Source organism: Bacillus rossius, chromosome 13, assembly GCF_032445375.1.
Source record: "Bacillus rossius redtenbacheri isolate Brsri chromosome 13, Brsri_v3, whole genome shotgun sequence".
NCBI lineage: Eukaryota > Metazoa > Arthropoda > Insecta > Phasmatodea > Bacillidae > Bacillus > Bacillus rossius.
In genome coordinates, this window is record NC_086340.1 from 3,398,597 (window position 1) to 3,416,251 (window position 17,655).

General features: G+C 41.3%; 1 protein-coding gene across 1 annotated transcript; it reads right to left on the bottom strand.

The window, feature by feature from the left end:
• Window positions 1–748: 748 nt before the first annotated feature.
• Window positions 749–12,026, bottom strand: LOC134538116 (tRNA-dihydrouridine(20a/20b) synthase [NAD(P)+]-like). The gene is made up of 7 exons (XM_063379144.1): window positions 11,869–12,026; window positions 9,514–9,635; window positions 8,789–8,864; window positions 7,090–7,269; window positions 6,210–6,418; window positions 3,519–3,730; window positions 749–1,152 (listed from the first exon to the last, which is right to left on the bottom strand). The coding sequence occupies exons 1-7, from the start codon at window positions 11,949–11,951 to the stop codon at window positions 976–978; spliced, it is 1,059 nt and encodes a 352-aa protein (XP_063235214.1). The 5' UTR covers window positions 11,952–12,026; the 3' UTR covers window positions 749–975.
• Between the last annotated feature and the right edge of the window lie 5,629 nt (window positions 12,027–17,655).

Below are 17,655 nucleotides of genomic sequence, written 5' to 3' on the forward strand. Positions count from 1 at the left end.
GGATAAACATTCGAACACAAATACCGGCCAAAACTTGATTCAACAACTGCCGAGTTCTGCTGAAGAAACACGAAGTGGGCCGATCACTTCCGAGCGATCCCGAACCACACTGAATGCTCACAACTAAGCCACGTCCGCGCAAAGTGCCACAACTACCTCTTATGTGCGACTGTAAAGGCATTTTCGACCTTAGATGAAAATACTGTAGTTTAAATTCAATTAATTGGCTGAAGTTCGCACGTTCTTCTCAGGTGCCGGACCATCGGGCATTCTGGACCTTTGGATGCCAGACTATCAAAAGTCTACTACATATATGAAAAAAGTTGCTTCGCAATGATAGGTTACACAACTGACTTTTAAAAATGGCACACAAAACATTCACAAGCACATTACATTCAAAAAAACAATTGGCATTTGTCATTTGTTAAATATAAACAGTCAAAAACACTCACCATAAACTGCCTGCAACAAATCTTTACCACAGAGCCAAATGTGCATTATGTCCAAATTTGGCAGTTCTGTTTTTATCACAGATTTTGTAGTTTGTTTCTGCAAACAATAAAATAATCAAAATATGATTTCTAAAGCATTTAGGGAGAGATTAACAATACAGACATTACAGGCTAGCTATGGCCTGAATTGCAAGAATTTATTGGGTGTCAAGAATAATTTGACTTCCATAGAATAAAACATTTTTTTTTGTTAAGCCTACTTACTCTGAAGATGGTCTAGCAAAAAAAAAATATAATCACAAATAAAAATTGTGGCTTTATTTTTCTCTTCACCAACCACAGAAAATTGCCACCATTTTCTAACGACTTCACAGATTCTCTCCCTTGTAAAATGTTTAACCTGGTAATCAGGTTTGTATTGTATTATTCTGTTCTTAAAAAAATCTTCTGGATGTTTAAATCACAAACTCAAACGTGTGTCCGTGCCACCCGCAGGCGTCCCGTGAGCGGGCTGGTGGTCTCGCTACGCATATAGGCAGCAGGCCCCGTCCAGGTAGTCCTCGGCGGGGGGAGGGGAGCGGGCGCGGCACACGGCCTGCGCGAAGTAGCTGCCCTCGCTGTAGCTGCACTCCTCGGGGGCCTCTTCGGGGGGCGCCCCACACACCTCCACCCCCAGCTCGTCTTGCAGGAAGTCCAGCACCTGCTCCACAAACATTACCCCCAACCAACTCTCAACCAGCAATTACATTATATTTATGTAAAATATATAAAATATTTAAGTAGTGATGGGTCGAATCCCATTTTTCCCGAATCCGAATCTTGAATTTGAATCCCAAACAGTACCTCGAATCCACCCCTCGAATCCGAATCCAGATCTCAAGGGTTAATTATAAAATAATTTATAAGTTAAGAGAAAAAATTAAACATTATGCAGAATTATTTAACCCTTTAAATTTTTATTTAAAAAAAAAGAAGGATTTTGACACGGTCTGGATCAAGACAATTCCTTTTTGGACTCACATGTTTCCTGCAGTGCTGTATTTTTTTAAGCCGAAACACTAATTCGAAGACGACCGGCCCTTACCGGTACCGTGAACGGATTATCCAGGTTTATTAATTCTTTTACAGGATTTCAATTATCCGGGCATCGGCGGGTCCCAATTAACACGAATAATGGGGAGTTTAGTATTTTTTATCCATCATCTGCCAAGTCGCAGTAAGCCTCGGGAGATGTTACGTCACATGACCTTGGCCTTAACCCAGCTGCACGCCGGTGTCTGAGAAGCTTGACAAGACCTTCCGGGCTTTTAATCGTTAGTCCATGGAATTCAGTAATCCGTGATTAGCTCGGTCCCGACCATCACGTATTAACGAGGTTCTACTGTACCTCAATAGGATGTGTTCCAAGGAAAACGTAAACAGGCCAAGTAAATTGCAAGCATTTAAGTTTTTAAATATTTTTCCTCGAATCCCGAATCTTTTCCCTCGAATTTCGAATCTTTCGAATACTAGAGATTCGGTGGGATTCGAGGATTCGACCAACCCATCCCTATATTTAAGTAAAATTAGTGATGTCACAATTGATCCCTCTATTTTTTTCATTTTCACTGTAACAAGAATCATGGGGAGGTCGAAGTCAGGTCCCCTCCCCCCCCCCCCCCCCCAACTTTGCCACTTTAGACTGCCTTTGTTTATTGACTCTTTCACCCTCTGGGCCATATGTGAACATGAACCCCTGCAGATGCATCTCAATTTCAAAAAACTCAGGACACATACAGTAATGCTTGATTTTATAATTACCATCTGGGGAAAACTTTGTCCATCTCTAGCAATAACCTGTCTTCTTCAGCCGTTACAGAATCTGAATTAAGCTAGGAATAGAGGTATGTAGTAATAAAATCAGCATCAGAATCGCGGAACTGTCTATACTTTGGCATCTCTAATAAAATAACAAAGAAAAACCCTGCTAAGAGCCTCACAAAAATCTTTGTAATTTTTCAACAATTTATAAAAACTCAAACTGCAATGAAAATACACATTTAGTCGACACAAAAACGGGAAACGAAACATGTTTCTACTGCAGGAGACAGCACAATAGTTGTGCCACCAGTAACTGCCAATAGAGCCACAGTGGTGCAGCAATCAAATCTATCGGCTCCGGGGAGAATCCAGGATGTTATCGAAAACTGGAAACACAGTGGAAACTGATTTGAGCCAGTGGTTTGTTTGGTGCATTATTCAAGTTTCCCTGCCATTTGCAATATTCACCCCGCCACTCTTGTACTTCAAACGTACCCCTGACTTTCTTCGATACCCAATTCCCTGACAGGTTTTTGCTGGCAGTCTCTGAATTTCACTCACAATCAAAACGTCTGAGCTACACTATTGCACACAAATGATTCCTACACGATATAACTAATGGTAAGCCAAACAAAATTTCCAAAGGCAATCCAAAAACAAATTTAGGAAAAGGCTAATCCAAATTTAATCACATACCCTAACCTTCGTGCTGCCCACACACCTCGGACACGGAGAACTACCTGCTACCCAATTAATTACATGTTGCCTCGTTCGAACCCGAAATAATAAGAACGTCAGGCAGCCGTTGCAACTACCAGGGCGAGCGGCCGCTAGAGCGCATGCGCAGAGAGAAGACTGGAGTAGGGGAAAAGGAGGGAAGGCAGCACAGACCACCAGGGAGGGGGCAATAAGGAGAGGAGGAAGGAGGGAAGATTCTTGTTTAGCGATGACGTCACACTCATAATTGGACGTAGTTATGCAAAAAGGAACCAACCCACAATTTTGTTGTATTTTATTTGAAAATAAATTAAAATAGTATAAGGTTGATCGTACCGTCGTTGCTATTATTATATCAGTATTTATACTGGACCATTAAAATTATACCCACATTATGTTATCAATACGAGAATTACAATTTATAATTAACTTTAACTTCAAAATACTCAGAATAGGTTTCATGTGGGTTGGTTCCTTTTTGCATAACTACGTCCAATTGTCTTCTTGCTGCCGGCACGCCATAAACTGACTCCCGAGCCCCGCCCTGACCTGGTCGCGTCGCTTCAGGGCGTTGAACCGGAGTCGCTGGTCTCGCCCCAGCACCTTCTCCAGCATGAAGACCAGGTGGTGGTGCAGGGACTGGTAGGAGGCGCCCGTGCGAGCGGCCAGCCCCACCCAGCGCCGCACGCAGTCCAGCGGCGTGCGCGGCTGCCCCGAGAACAGCGCGGGGTTCGCCAGCAGGCCCCGCGCGCTCATCACCCCTGGGGCGACACACACACACACACACGCTGTCCCCCTTCAGCGGCAACGCTCCGAGGCTCGTGCGGCCAGCCCCACCCCCCAGCGCCGCACGCAGTCCAGCGGCGTGCGCGGCTGCCCCGAGAACAGCGCGGGGTTGGCCAGCAGGCCCCCCGCGCTCATCACCCCTGGGGCGACACACACACACACACGCTGGCCCCCTTCAGCGGCAACGCTCCGGGGCTCGTGCATTCGACTAATCATCTACTGCGATTGTACCGTTACAATTATTTAAAATAAGATTATATGCACAAGCATAGAGTAATGCTGTAATTTATAGTAAAAAGAACGGAACTATTGTTATCAAAAAAAATTACACTAATTAAATTGTCTATTATCAAAACTCGGTACTATTTCATTACGAGAAAAAAAAACATTTGTTTAGTTGTTATCAATATATATTTTTTTTTTTTTAATTTTAATTCACGTAACCTTTACCATTTTCCTTTGACTTCAAAGGCCTTCAAATCTAGGTAAGCTAGCATCAAAGAGCTTGCAATGGTCTGAAGAAAATCTCTTCAGATTTTTTTTTTGCCTCAGAAAAAGTGAAACTTAAAAAAGGTATGTACTCCCTTTTGTGTAACCGGGAACATGTTTTTATTACGCTGCCAAGTAATGCGACAGAGACATCATTTTAACATAATAAAAAAAATAAAATTTCTTAGAAAAATAGTGGTAGTTTGAGATGCCTTCCCCGGTGCTTGCCGCTCTTATCGGGAGCTCTGCTACTCTGAGAGGACAACGTTGGGATGCTCATCGGCTCAGATGACACGATAGCTACCTCGGCACAACTCAACAGAACAGAGTAATGAGTGCACGGCCGAGTCACGATATGCAGTCACGCATGCAGACACGACTCAGCCTGCTGCTAGTTTCGTTCAGGGATCTTGATAAGGCAGGGGTGCCCGCCAGACCACGCACAAAGATCGATGGTCAGTAAAGACATGTCAAGGCAATCGTCGACAAAACACAACATCCGAACCTGGCCTCCTTTACGGACTTTGCTGAAGGAAAATAAATAAAAACTGGATGCCAAACAGCCTGTGACAAGTTGTACAATATCGCACTAAGGTGTCTGTAAACAGAGGAAGAGGACAAGTCCAAAAAAACGAAAGTTCAAAAGCTGTTAACCTTTCGAAACAGCGTGCCCGTAAACCGGCAGGGAGCAGTAAGCACTATGAGTCCATAAACGAGTGGTCCCCTCGGTCAAATGGCCAGCTGGAGGTCGCTGGTGTCTTGAAGTGAAAACAGTTCCGGCAGGCAGAGGTAGAAACCAGTCGCAATGAGGAACCCCAAGAGACGACAAGGCCACATTCAGCCACTGAAGGTCACTCCAGAGCATCGAGATGGGTACCTGCATCTCACCCACCCGGATGCTACTAAAACTGGGTGGCCAGAACTGTGGTCGTGAAGAAAGGGAGGAGGAAGAATGGAACATGAAGGAACTGACAACCGCTAATTATTTTTATGCCTATGGATAAGTATCAAAATATAAATAAAAAGTGAATTTGACAGTCAATTGTGAAAAACACATGCAACAGAAATATGTATAAACACACATATTTTTTTTTTTAAATATTCACGAAAATCGGGCCTGCTATTGTCTACAGACATCTTAAACTTAAGTTTGTTGGCAATTAAAATCATTGCAATAGTACACACTACTTTGAAAGAGATAGAACACGAAAAAACCAGCCAAACTACGACACAAACAACAAAATTATATTTTTATTTTCACTGACGAGATAACGCCTTACAAATCGACAAACGCCGGCTGCACGCACGAAAAAATTGTCACGTTCCGCCTGAGCCGAGCGTGCGAGAACCGGCCAACCACCGGGCGAGAAAATCTTCTATAATATCAAACAGGTTACGGCGGGCTTTTTTAACCAATTGTTCGTGATTATGTTTAAACAAATTATTTCAATTAAATTCGCAGAAACTGTAAATAATATTTGAAAATTAAAAAGTATGCAACTTTTAGTCAATGTTTTCTTATGACGTTATCACGTAAAATTATCGTCCGTAAACCGACTTTGCAGACAACCCCCCTCCTTTTATTTATTTATTTATTTATTTATTTATTTAGTGTTCTGTCTTCTTGGAAGTGTGTACTGTTATATTCATTAAGTTGTTATCAATATTTTTTTTCATTTTTAATTCACGTAACCATACCATTTACCTTTGACTTCAAAGGCCTTCAAATCTAGTTAAGCTGACATCAAAGAGCTTTTGCAATAGTCTGAAGAAAATCTCTTCAGGTATTGTTTTGCCTCAGAAAAAGTGAAACTTAAAATAGGTACTCCCTTTTATGAACATGTTTTTCTTACGCTACCAAGTAATGCGACTGAGACATCATTCTGACATAATAAAAAAAATAATACTATCTTGGGAAAATAGTGGTAATTTGACGCGATGCAACGGAAGAGCCGCGGGCCTCACCTTGGCAGCCGGTGGCCTCCTGCAGCCGGCTGGCTCCCTGCAGACTCCGCACGTCCCCGTTGGCGACGAGGGGCAGAGCCACGCTCTCCCGCAGCTGCCGCAGGGCTGCCACGTCGACGGGCTGGTGCCTCTGGTCCGGGGTGCGCGCGTGCACCGTCAGGAAGGAGACGCCGGCGCGCTCCAGACTCCGGCACAGCTCCACCGTGCGCCTGTCACGGCAACACACGCCCCCTCTAGCCTTCAGGGCTCGGTGATGGACGGCACCCACACCTCACATTGCTTCAATTCCTTGCAGATCAGAATCTTTATGCAGCGATCAAACTCACACCAGCAAACAAATGTCTTCTTCACGCCAGATTTTATCATTCACCACAATTTTTAAACAATTTACCAAACCAAATTATATTCTATACTAATATTATAAAGCTGAAGAGTTTGTTTGTTTGTTTGAACACGCTAATCTCAGGAGCCACTGGTTCAATTTGAAAAATTCTTTCAGTGTTGGATAGTACATTTATCGAGGGAGGCTATAGGCTATATTATATTATCAATAACATTAGGGATCCTTACTAAAAGTCCAATTTAGAATCAAATGCGTTGGAGGGGGTTAGATGCAACATGCAGTACACGTACGAAGTGCGTGTTGACAATGCCGCAGGCGCTAGAAGTTTATTTCCTATTGCCTATTAAGGGGCCTCCCTAGTTATAAAATATTTTTGATGATATATTACTAGCTTTTGAACCTGTCTTCAAGTTAGATATTGTTGTTCTTAAAACAATCTCTAAAAGCTTTAAAAAGAAAAGTTTTGTTACAGAATAGGTACAAGGAAGCAGACCAAACACTGCAAGTGACTTCGACAGTCGTCCCGGCACGACCCACCTCAGGTCGGGGAGCAGCCGCAACTTGGCGGAGACGGACAGCGGCCGCGGGACTCTGTTCCTGACGGCCAGGACCATGTCCCTGATGCACTCCGGCCTCGCCAGGAGGTCGGCCCCGTAGCCCTCCTTCATGGCCCAGCGCTGGGGGCAGCCGCAGTTCAGGTCCACTCCGTCGCAGTACCTGCGGCAGAGTCCCCCTCGCTCACACAGTCGCGGCTGCAGAGTCGTTACGCACAGAAATACATACAGCATGAAGTATGAGTCGCACCTGTGTTTTCGTACCATGTGCGTCTCTGCCTGAGGACTGGAGCAGATAGCAGTTCCCGAAACGTCGCTTGTTTCTGTTTTGGAAAACTATTGTTTTTGTTTCGTCTTTTCGTTTCGTCGTGTTTCTGTCTCATTTCAACTGTTGTGCTGAATTTTTTTGGGTTCAATATTTTTGTGTTGTCATCATTTGTGTTTTTTTTTTTTGTTCTCTTAGTCCATTTTTCTTTGTATTTCTTTGTTTGGTGACCATATTCCTGTTATGGAATATTATGTGGTGTTTATATCCTGTTGACAACAGCAATTTTTTGCTTAATTTTGTGTTTTTGTCTTTTGGTTTTTTTTTGTAATTTTCTTCTACAGACATACATGTGCTTAGCAATGGCGTATGTCAAAAAGCTTACATCAAGTTATGATTCTAAGGTCACCGTACATAGCGATGTTGGCTGTTAAAATGTTCCCAGTTGATGTCTGCACTATGGATGCTTTTAAACCATTCTTAACAAACTGAGACTTTTAAAACATCTTGTAGACCAATTAGTATGTACTTCCCACCCACACACACAATTTAATGATAAAATAATAATTATTACAGTTTTGCAATGAACTAATTCATAAACAGGTTCCCTAGATAAAAAAAAAATAAACTTTCATCTCACTCCAATGTCAATATGAACACAACTGTTACGAATAATAAAACTTTGCTGCTTGCATGTCATAATCATGCGGGAAATTTTGAGTTGAAATTGAACATGAATTAAAATGGAACTGCACAAAGTCCTAGCATTCAAAAGGTATGCGTGTGTGTGTGTATGATGACATAAGTAACATAGCTAGGTGTTGGAAGGAGTAATGGCACGGAACACTTTCTGTAAGCGAGCTGGGACATCAAGCTCTTTTTATATTCCACGTAACCCTTTGTACAATATTTCTAGAGGACATAACAATATAGTGCTTTAATTTTTGGTTAGCCCACTATGCTAGGCACTGTAGTGTCTTTTGAAGTTTGTAGTTGACGTACTTCCCAGATGCACAGATATTGTGTTTCAGCAACAACTGTGTGTGTTTCCACAACACGCTCAGCCTTGCATCTCGAGTTACCTCACGACCAACTTATGATGAAATTCTTCCAAAATAAAGTCACTGATGAGCCAGAAACACATTTTGAACAAATCAGGGTCACACAAAGATATCCAAGGTTTCATAATCCTAAAATAATGTTAAGACTATCGTAATATTATATTTACCTTGCATAATACACTATTTTGCTATAGAAAAGAAGAAGTCGTAATATAATTTTTATAACTGAATACTTTTCAATCCTTTCCAACAAAATCAATAATTTTTACTAATGCAACCAAAATTAAAATATTACAACTTTTACCACTCATCACAAAACATACTGCCACAACATGTTACGAGTACCAGTTACTTACGGTGCCACGAGTTCCGCTGCTCTGGCGAAGTCGTCTGCGTTGTTAGCGGCAAACTGCACCACAAGAGGTCTGTCACCTACAAAAAAAGAAAGACAAAGTTGGTTCAATCATGCACTAACTGTACAAAATCAGCATGAACTTTGGAGCCACACTTTCACAAGCAACAGTAAATTCGTGTTAAGAACTTTCTGGGATTATTCAAACTTGTGCTCAGCCTATGTCTGGAGTTACCTCATAACCAGCTTATTCTCAAATTCTTCCAAAATAAAGTCACTGGTCAGCCAGAAACACATTTTGAACATAATTACAGAGCCCCACAAAGATACCCAAGATTTCGTAATCCTAAAATAATATTAAGACTATATATAATACTACTATATGTAATACATTTACCTTACTTCTCAATGCGTAAAATAATTCTTATTAAAGAACTGTAGTTGATAGAAGGAAAAAAAGTTTGTATGTTACAGGCTCATGTGTAGTTCCTTACTGTGTGATGATAGTAAAATCTAGGATATCGATAAGTTTCACAATAACTTGAAGGGCCTATTATATTAAAATATTTTTTTTTTTTAATTTTAATGTAACGAAGAAAAATGTTTAGATTAAAATATCTTTAAGTGTAGTTAAACGCTGAGCAAAATCAGCTCTGATCATCAAAATAATAATAATAATAATAATAATAATAATAATAATAATAATAATAATAAAAAGATTAAAGATACCTTTGTTAGTTGAAAATTCACTGCTCCTTGCTTTCGGAGAGGCCAAGAAGGATTCGGCAATAATCATTGGCGTGAAGCACAGGTCGCATTCGTACTTCCTCACCAGCGAGCGGAACGCCAGTCTTGGAGGAAACACAGAGCGTCAAGTCAGACCACAGATAAGCTATGTACCTTCTCTCTTGTGCACTGTTTGAGTCGACCTCCCAAACACCATGTTACTCTTTAGACCTGGGTAAAAGACCACCAATCGCAAGTAAACTGTGATAATAAATATGTGACTACTCAGCATTTCAGAAAACAGTGGGGACTACAACAAGACCCTTGCAGAAAAATGAACCCGCATTAGCAGTGATCAAAATTACTATTTTTGGAATTTTGTTTCCTAGGTAAGGCAGCTCTGTTCAAAAACTATATTCCCCCTTCCCACTTAATTTTAGTTCTAGTATGTACGTATCATCTCGCAATTGGGCTACTATCCAACGGCAAAGCCATTCCCACCGTCCACCCACCTTATTCTTCCTACACTCTCTACTGTTATTTCTTATCTCCTAAATGCCCTTACCTCAACCCGCCCCCCGGACCAACAAGGTGCGACTGCCTTCACCTACTCTGTTCTCTTCCACAACCTGTACATCTTCCCTCCCCTGTAGAGCCCTTCCTGTCATCCACTCTACACATCACCACGCCCCATTCAACCACAACCTTCAACAGCCGTACAATCCTCTCCGGAAGTGTCCTAACCACTACTTGTATTTTGTTTAGATAATTTTAATCATGCCCCGTAACATTTAGATTTATCCACTGCGGTAAATATGTATTGTACGGATTAGCGCCAAAAAAAATCGTACAAATATGAAATAACTTTCATTATATGCTATCTTACGTCCTCTTTTCAGAACCGCCTGCGTAGATAAAAAATTCCAATTACTTTTGGAGATATCAAATTTTTTAATATTAATTTTTTTGCGATTTTTTTTTTAAAAAATTTTAAAAATCTGAAAATACCTTTATTCTATGCGCTTTAACTTCCTCTTTTCATTAAACCCGGCGGAGATCAGAAATTCCAATTACTTTAGGAGATATGGAATTTTTTAATTTTCATGCTGTGCACTGATGCGGAGTTCAGCGGGATGCCTACGATTCACACAACTTTCTGGACATACCCGAATACTCACGTTGGCAAGCCTTCTTTTCTTAAAATTAGCAAGAAGTAATTAAAAATACTTTAAAACATTGTAGATGGTTGGTTATATTAGGTAAGTATAGCTACATTAAAAAAAACTGTAAAATCATTTTATGGTTGCTTAGCAAATAACTTTTTAATATGTAGCTATCCAGCGCTAGAAAACCGTTTACATTATTTCACAGTATTTTTAATGTAGCTATCCTAACCAAATCAACCATCCACAATGTTTTGAAGTATTTATAATGTAGCTAACATAATATAATTGACCATTAGTTTTTATGAGTTGCATATTTATTTACAATAAACAAACAAAAAAAAAAACCGAAGATGCACGATCGGGCGTTAGCCTCTCGTCTGTTGAAAGAAGGCTTGCCAACGTGAGTATTCGGGTATGTCCAGAAAGATAAGTGAATCGTAGGCTTCCCGCGTTCACCATTGTTGCTTGTTTACAAGTTTTTTTTTTTTTTTTTCGCGACGTAGTTGAACGACTACATCACGTAAAAAGAAAATTACGTGAGTTCCTACTGTTCATCCTTTTTCCCGGTTTGTTAGGTCAGGTCAGCTACATTATAAATACTTTAAAACTAAACAACCATTAAAAATTAATTTTTATTATTTTTAATGTCCGTTCAGTTTCAAAGTATTTATACTGTAGCTGACCTGACCTAATCTACCTTTGTCCCGTTTTGTTAGGTCAGGTCAGTTACATTATAAATACTTAAAACTATACAAGTAATATTAATTGATATTATTTTTAATTTCCGTTTATTTTGAAGTATTTATCATGTAACTAACCTTACCTAATGGAAAATTTCTGTTATTTAGGCATTCACGCACACACGGCAAAATATAAAATGGCGTCTGTTGAATGATTACATAGGGCTTGTATTGCAAAATAAGAACGGCGATATCTCCAAAAGTAATTGGAATTTTTAATCTCCGCAGGCGGTTTTGAAAAGAGGACGTAAAAGAGCATATAATGAAAGTTATTTCATATTTGTACGATTTGTTTTGGCGCTAATCCGTACAATACATATTTACCTCTACTGCTATTAGTTGCCTGCTTCTCGGTTTAAAAGTGCCTTGGAAAAATACTTCAACATATATCATAAGACACGAAATGTGTATAATAACTAGAAAATAATTTTAAAAAAACTACGTGTTCATACTTGCTGTAGCGGACCATTGGCGCACATACGTTAACACATTTCTTGTTTCTGAAAAGTGACAAAATATCATTATTTTCGTGCATTATCACGCAAGGTATAATTGCTTTGTAAACATAACCTAACTTCCCACAAATGTAAACTTTATATACGTCACTGATATACCCAACGAGCATTGTTATAGGAAACTCGTAATACATTGATCTCAGCGAACTTGGCGGCTAAGATTGTAACTACATTTACTTACACTGTATTTGAAGTGCTTGAGATTAATGACATCTAGCAGCGTGGAGTTAAAATAGCTTAAAAGCAATGCAGTAGATTGTCTCCCGCTTCGCCAATGATATAGCTTAGAGTTTCCCATATTGTAGTTTTACCTTCGATCATATAAATATGTACGAAGGATATTACGAAATTTTCCGAGGATGCCAAGTCCTGCCAGCACCAGAAGCTGTCTCTGTGGCTAGCACTTAGTGAAGCCCAACCCACTCCCCCAACCACCCAAAAACCCCAAAAAAAGCATTGAAAGGTTGTGCACATAAAGTGTGCAGAGATCTAACTATTGTTGAAAGTTGTAAGTTCAACCAAAGAGCCTGGTTACACTCAGGGTGTAGTTACAACTGTAGCCTAGCCACGAAACCGTTTATCGTGGGAGTGATCAGTGGGTGAGTCAGTGGAAGAGTGTTAGGCTACGAAAGCTACATGGCGACAAGATCGCTGTCGACGTCGTCCTGTACCGCGTCCCCCCCAAGGTGACAATGATGGCTTCGTGACTATTTATAGAAAAGAAGCAGAAACACAAACACAAAGAAATGGACTTAAGCAGCCTGTCGGGGTCTACGCCTCCTCCCCGCACCTTAAAAGCCACAGGTGAAACTCTTGTTCGTTTTCATTGACCAGGGGCATCAGTACCTACCCCTTGATGTACTCAGTGCTGCGAAACACAGTACAGAAAAGGTTCACTTGCTAGAACCTTGGCAAAAATGAACTCCTAGTAATCACGAACAGCTTCCCGGTATACCAGCGCGCAATTAAGGCCCTTCAGGCCATTGACTCGCAGCAATCTGTCCTGCTCCAGTGGGACGAAATGCCTAAGAAGTTAGTTCTGTGTCAAGTGCACTGCTACACTCCCTGATGCAGCAGGAATTGGAGGCAGCAAATTTGCACGTCATGAACTTGACGCCGCCGTGGGTGCTCCCTCTGAGAGCACAGGCCGTTATGTGTCCTCAACACCTGATTCAGTGTCAGTGCGCCGAACACACCCGCGCGTGTAGTTTAGCGCAGTGCCTCGAACGGCGTGACGTCAGTCACGGCCATCTAAATGCTCGAAGCTCCTGGCCGGGTGTGGCAATGCGCAACAGGTATTCAGTGCACATGCAAATGATTTAACAAACAGAAACTAACAATTCTAATAAGCATAAAAATTGTCTTTAATTAATTAATGATATTGTAAATTATTTCCGTTCACAAAACTGGCCGGCATCGCCTTCCCGTGCTCCGTCTTTTTCCCACAAGTTTTCCTCCCCTCCCTGGCCATGTTGCCAGGGAGAGTCGTCAATAGCCATCCAGCACTCGCCAGGGCCGGCAGCCCCGCGCACGGGGAGCATCCAGTTTTCGCGCCAGTTTCCACGTTTAGCATCAATAGGTAATTATCTCCGAAACCACTTTCTACAGCCCCCCGGTCGGCCCTAATCGGCCGTACGACATGTCGTGCGGTCCTTAGATAAAGTGTGCAACCCGACCACGAGTTTTTCAGCGTATTACGTAATTCTATGTTTTAGGCGGCCCGCCGAGGCGCCTGCGCCTCACGCTATAAAACCTCCCCACGGAGAATTAGAACTTTGCCCACGCAGGGCGGCATTGCGCCAAACGCGTAACTGAACTTACGAACGCTTCAATCCCTGGGACGTGCAACGGACGTGAGCGAGAGACCACGCTGGTTCCCGTCGCGCCCGTTCCTAGTTTAAACGTGGCCCACGCCACCATGAGAACCAGTCTCGTATCACGTGAACATAAGAAGTCTGGAGACCGCTCCCACTTCGAGTACGGGACGTACTAATAATTATTCAGTGTTAATTGCCGTGTTTCAGATTAGTGTATGTCGTCATCATCATGTCCATGTATAAATCAGTATTAATGCTAACTTGCCTAGACATTAACGGTTCCACGTAGTAAGTACCTTACGAACTACCACGTGTTATGCACCAGACTTGCCGCGCCACGAACCGTTATCACCGTAGCTCAGGATAGCCTGCACCCCTCGGTGGTGCGGTACTCGGAACACCGTGAGACATAATCAGTGCCGCCATTCGAGGGCCGTGTAGGTGGAGTGAAGGTTGACGACGATACGGCCAGTCACGTGCCAGTGCCTTGTGTAACGTTCTGTAACGTGTGCTACCGGAATAAAACACTTAAAGTTACATGTGCATTTCACTAATACAGCGTCCTGGGAGGCCATAACAGCCCGGGGGGCCCTTTGTCGACGCGTCCCTGCCTGCAGCCTCGAGGCCAGGAATCCCGCCCTTGAGACTAAATTCACATTATATAAATTTAATTAACCAAATTTCAGGACAGGCAGCGGGGACGGCGTCAAATTGCTGGTTCTTAAAGAACCCTACGCGATGTCGTCGGCATGATCATTCGTGTCGACGATTACATATGGCCCAGTGACACCAACCAGGGCAGCAAATGCCAACGATTCAATCACATTGGTAAAAGCTGCAATGCTGCTATTGTTTGTTAGTGCAGTGACGCACACCGGGCAACAGAATGCCCATATGGAGGTAAACACGAACACAAGAAGTGTTTTCACTTTGAAGGGCAGCATTGTGCCAGTTACATGGGCTTCAAGGAATACAAGCGCGAATCCTGCAGGCACCTGCCACTCCAAAATCTAATGTCCGCAGGTACAAGTCCTGTCTAGAGGTGGGCAGAGGCGTTTCTTTCAACAGGGTAGCTGTGGAAAACGTGGTTCCTAGAACCTTGTCCTGAGCCAGCTGCTGGGGTTTGCCTTGGCCATTTTTGTAGCCCGACTCATGCATTTTTGGCTACTTGGGCTGGGACTGTTGTCTACAGGATCGGGGGTTATTCACCAGCATTGGGTAGTCCAACTCGTTGTAGCTGGGCTCCCAGTGCTGCTGCAAGGATGCTTCCCTGTTCTTGCTTGCCTGTGCCATGTACTTGCCAAAGCTGTGTGTTTAGATTGGATGTTGAATTATTTAAAGGAAAAAGTTGTCTGGTTAATTCAGCTTGAGCGGGACCTTTAATAAACCATTGGGAGAGCCATAAATAAATCCAGTTTTAAATGAATATTTTTTTTTATTCAAGGACATTTTTGGCTCCGTGTTTTGCCGCTGTTTGTTTGAACCACCACAAAGTCAACTTGGTTAACACTCTAACCAGCCAGCAGCTGGTAATTGTAATATGATTGTACGCATCGTGCGTTACAGGTTTACAGGTTTCTTAAAAATTATAATTTCGTTTTTAAAATAATGTTTTTACCAGTGGATCTTGTCCCGTGTGCATAATGTTTACATGTTTGTTATTGTTTCAGTGCCTACTGGGGTATGAAAGATAAAAAAAAAAAAAATGGAGACGATACAGTTTGTTTAAAAATCTATCATCCTCTATTTCGCTTTATCGTTCAATACAAGCACCGACATCTACTCGAACAAGCTACCACGTTACATCAACTTACCCTGCAATGCACATTGGAATCACAAGCGCCCCCTCTCAAAATTCTCAACGGCAATAAACTTACCAAGCATTAATTTTTTTTGCGTCTGTTTACAATGTACGTACTTGAAATTTTAATTTAAAGTTAATCAATGATTATTGATAATGAGTAAAATCAAAACATTAGTAGATAGGTACTGTAGTTATTTTTTTTTGTAGTCTACAAAACATTTGTGGACTCCTCCCCTGCCCCCACTCTAACCTGGCTCTCAGAAAACCTTTCCCCCATCATGAAGCCTACTTTTCACAGACGAGAGAGCCAACACCCGAAGTTCCCCAAAGTTCAGTTTTTTTCCCCCCGTATATTTAATGTAGCTATCCTAACCAAATCAACCATCCACAATGTTTTAAAGTATTTATAATTTAGCTAACTTAGCCTAATTGACCATTAGTATCTTTTTATCAACACCGCCATATGTATTTACAATGAACAAAAAAAAAACCTGAAGATGCACGATCGGGCATTTGGCTTTCTCGTCTGTGAAAGAAGGCTTCCCCTCCCCCATCAAGGACACACATTTCAGTCAGTCAACAACACAACATGGTCCACCATCTAGCAACGTTGCCTTGTACTGGATATATTTGCTCCGAATACACAAGCTGTAATATGTTTCACTTAATGCTGATGGGCAATCACACAGTATATCGGTCATTAGGATTCCATATCACGGTGTGCTTACAACAGCTTCTGCCCACGCTGCATCAAGTACGTACGTACGTACGTACGTACATACATAGTGCTCGACACCATGGGCGTAGGAACCGGGGAGGGGGGGGGGACAGGGGGGACATGTCCCCCTGAACTTTTTGGGTGGAGGGGACTGCCCCCCCCCCCCCCCAACTTTCTATAGACCGTGATATATTTATTTTATATTATACTGCCCAACTTTATTTGTAATTTCTTCACTCTCAAATTTTATTTTAAGGAAACAATAATAATTTTAACATCAATGTATCCAATGGTTAGATTCGAAAACTGCTTAAAAAGCGCTATTTTGCACCTTTAAAATCAAAATTTTCCGGTGGAGGACCCCCCGTCTTAGTAAGAGGGGAATGGGTTTACATGACATCAAAATCATTATTTGTCCCCCCCAACTTTATGAAAACAGCTACGCCAATGCCCGACACTCAAGGCCAAGTGTAGAGCAAGCTGGTAAGGATTTGTGTGATCGTATCAGGATAAAGAAACTTTTAGAAACTTTTTCAACATATGCCACCTTTATTTACATATCTATCACAGACAAATACCCAACCAAAAAGTCGAAACCTTTATTAAATTAACTTTTTATTAAAACATATCCATTGCATTTTGTGCACAGTAAATATATGTGTATATTCATTCTTATATTACAATTATCTATAAATACCACTTTGGTAATTTACATAAACACATTACTTATACATATTTTATATAACTTGTAGAAATAAATCTTGGTCTTTGAATTTCGGGAACAAACATTAAAGCTGGAATATAAAGAGGACAAAAAAAAGTTTGAAACAGATCCACCATTCAATACAAATAACTGAAGTATTATTTTTGTCAGAAAAAAAATTTCTACGGGCAAATACAGTTTTGATTACATATTATTTAGTCTTGAAACAGATATTTCGTAACTATAACCATCTTGGATGATTAGATCACTAATAACCTAAGCTCACACAGCTTTTATTTTCCTACCCATTTAATGGCAAAGGTGATAACTCATTATAACAACCAATATCATTTTTCCAATGCTGGTGTTTACACAATACTTACCATTCAAAAACAACTAGGTTACTTCATGATTCTCTAGCACTGAATACAAAAATAAGTGCCTCTGATTTTCAAAATTTGTAAAGTTATGTACAAATGTGATTAGTTAGCAGTCACTTCTGGTCACATGTGTATTATCTACTGGGGAAAAAAAAGCCCTTAGGAGCATTTGCCTAAAGTTAATCATACAAACATCCCACACGTAATGCCTCACAAAAACTCTCACCAAGACATTGTAAATATTTAGTGTTCTTAACTTGCAAATTAGCGCAGTCGAGTCCAACTCGACCTCCGTAAAGAGT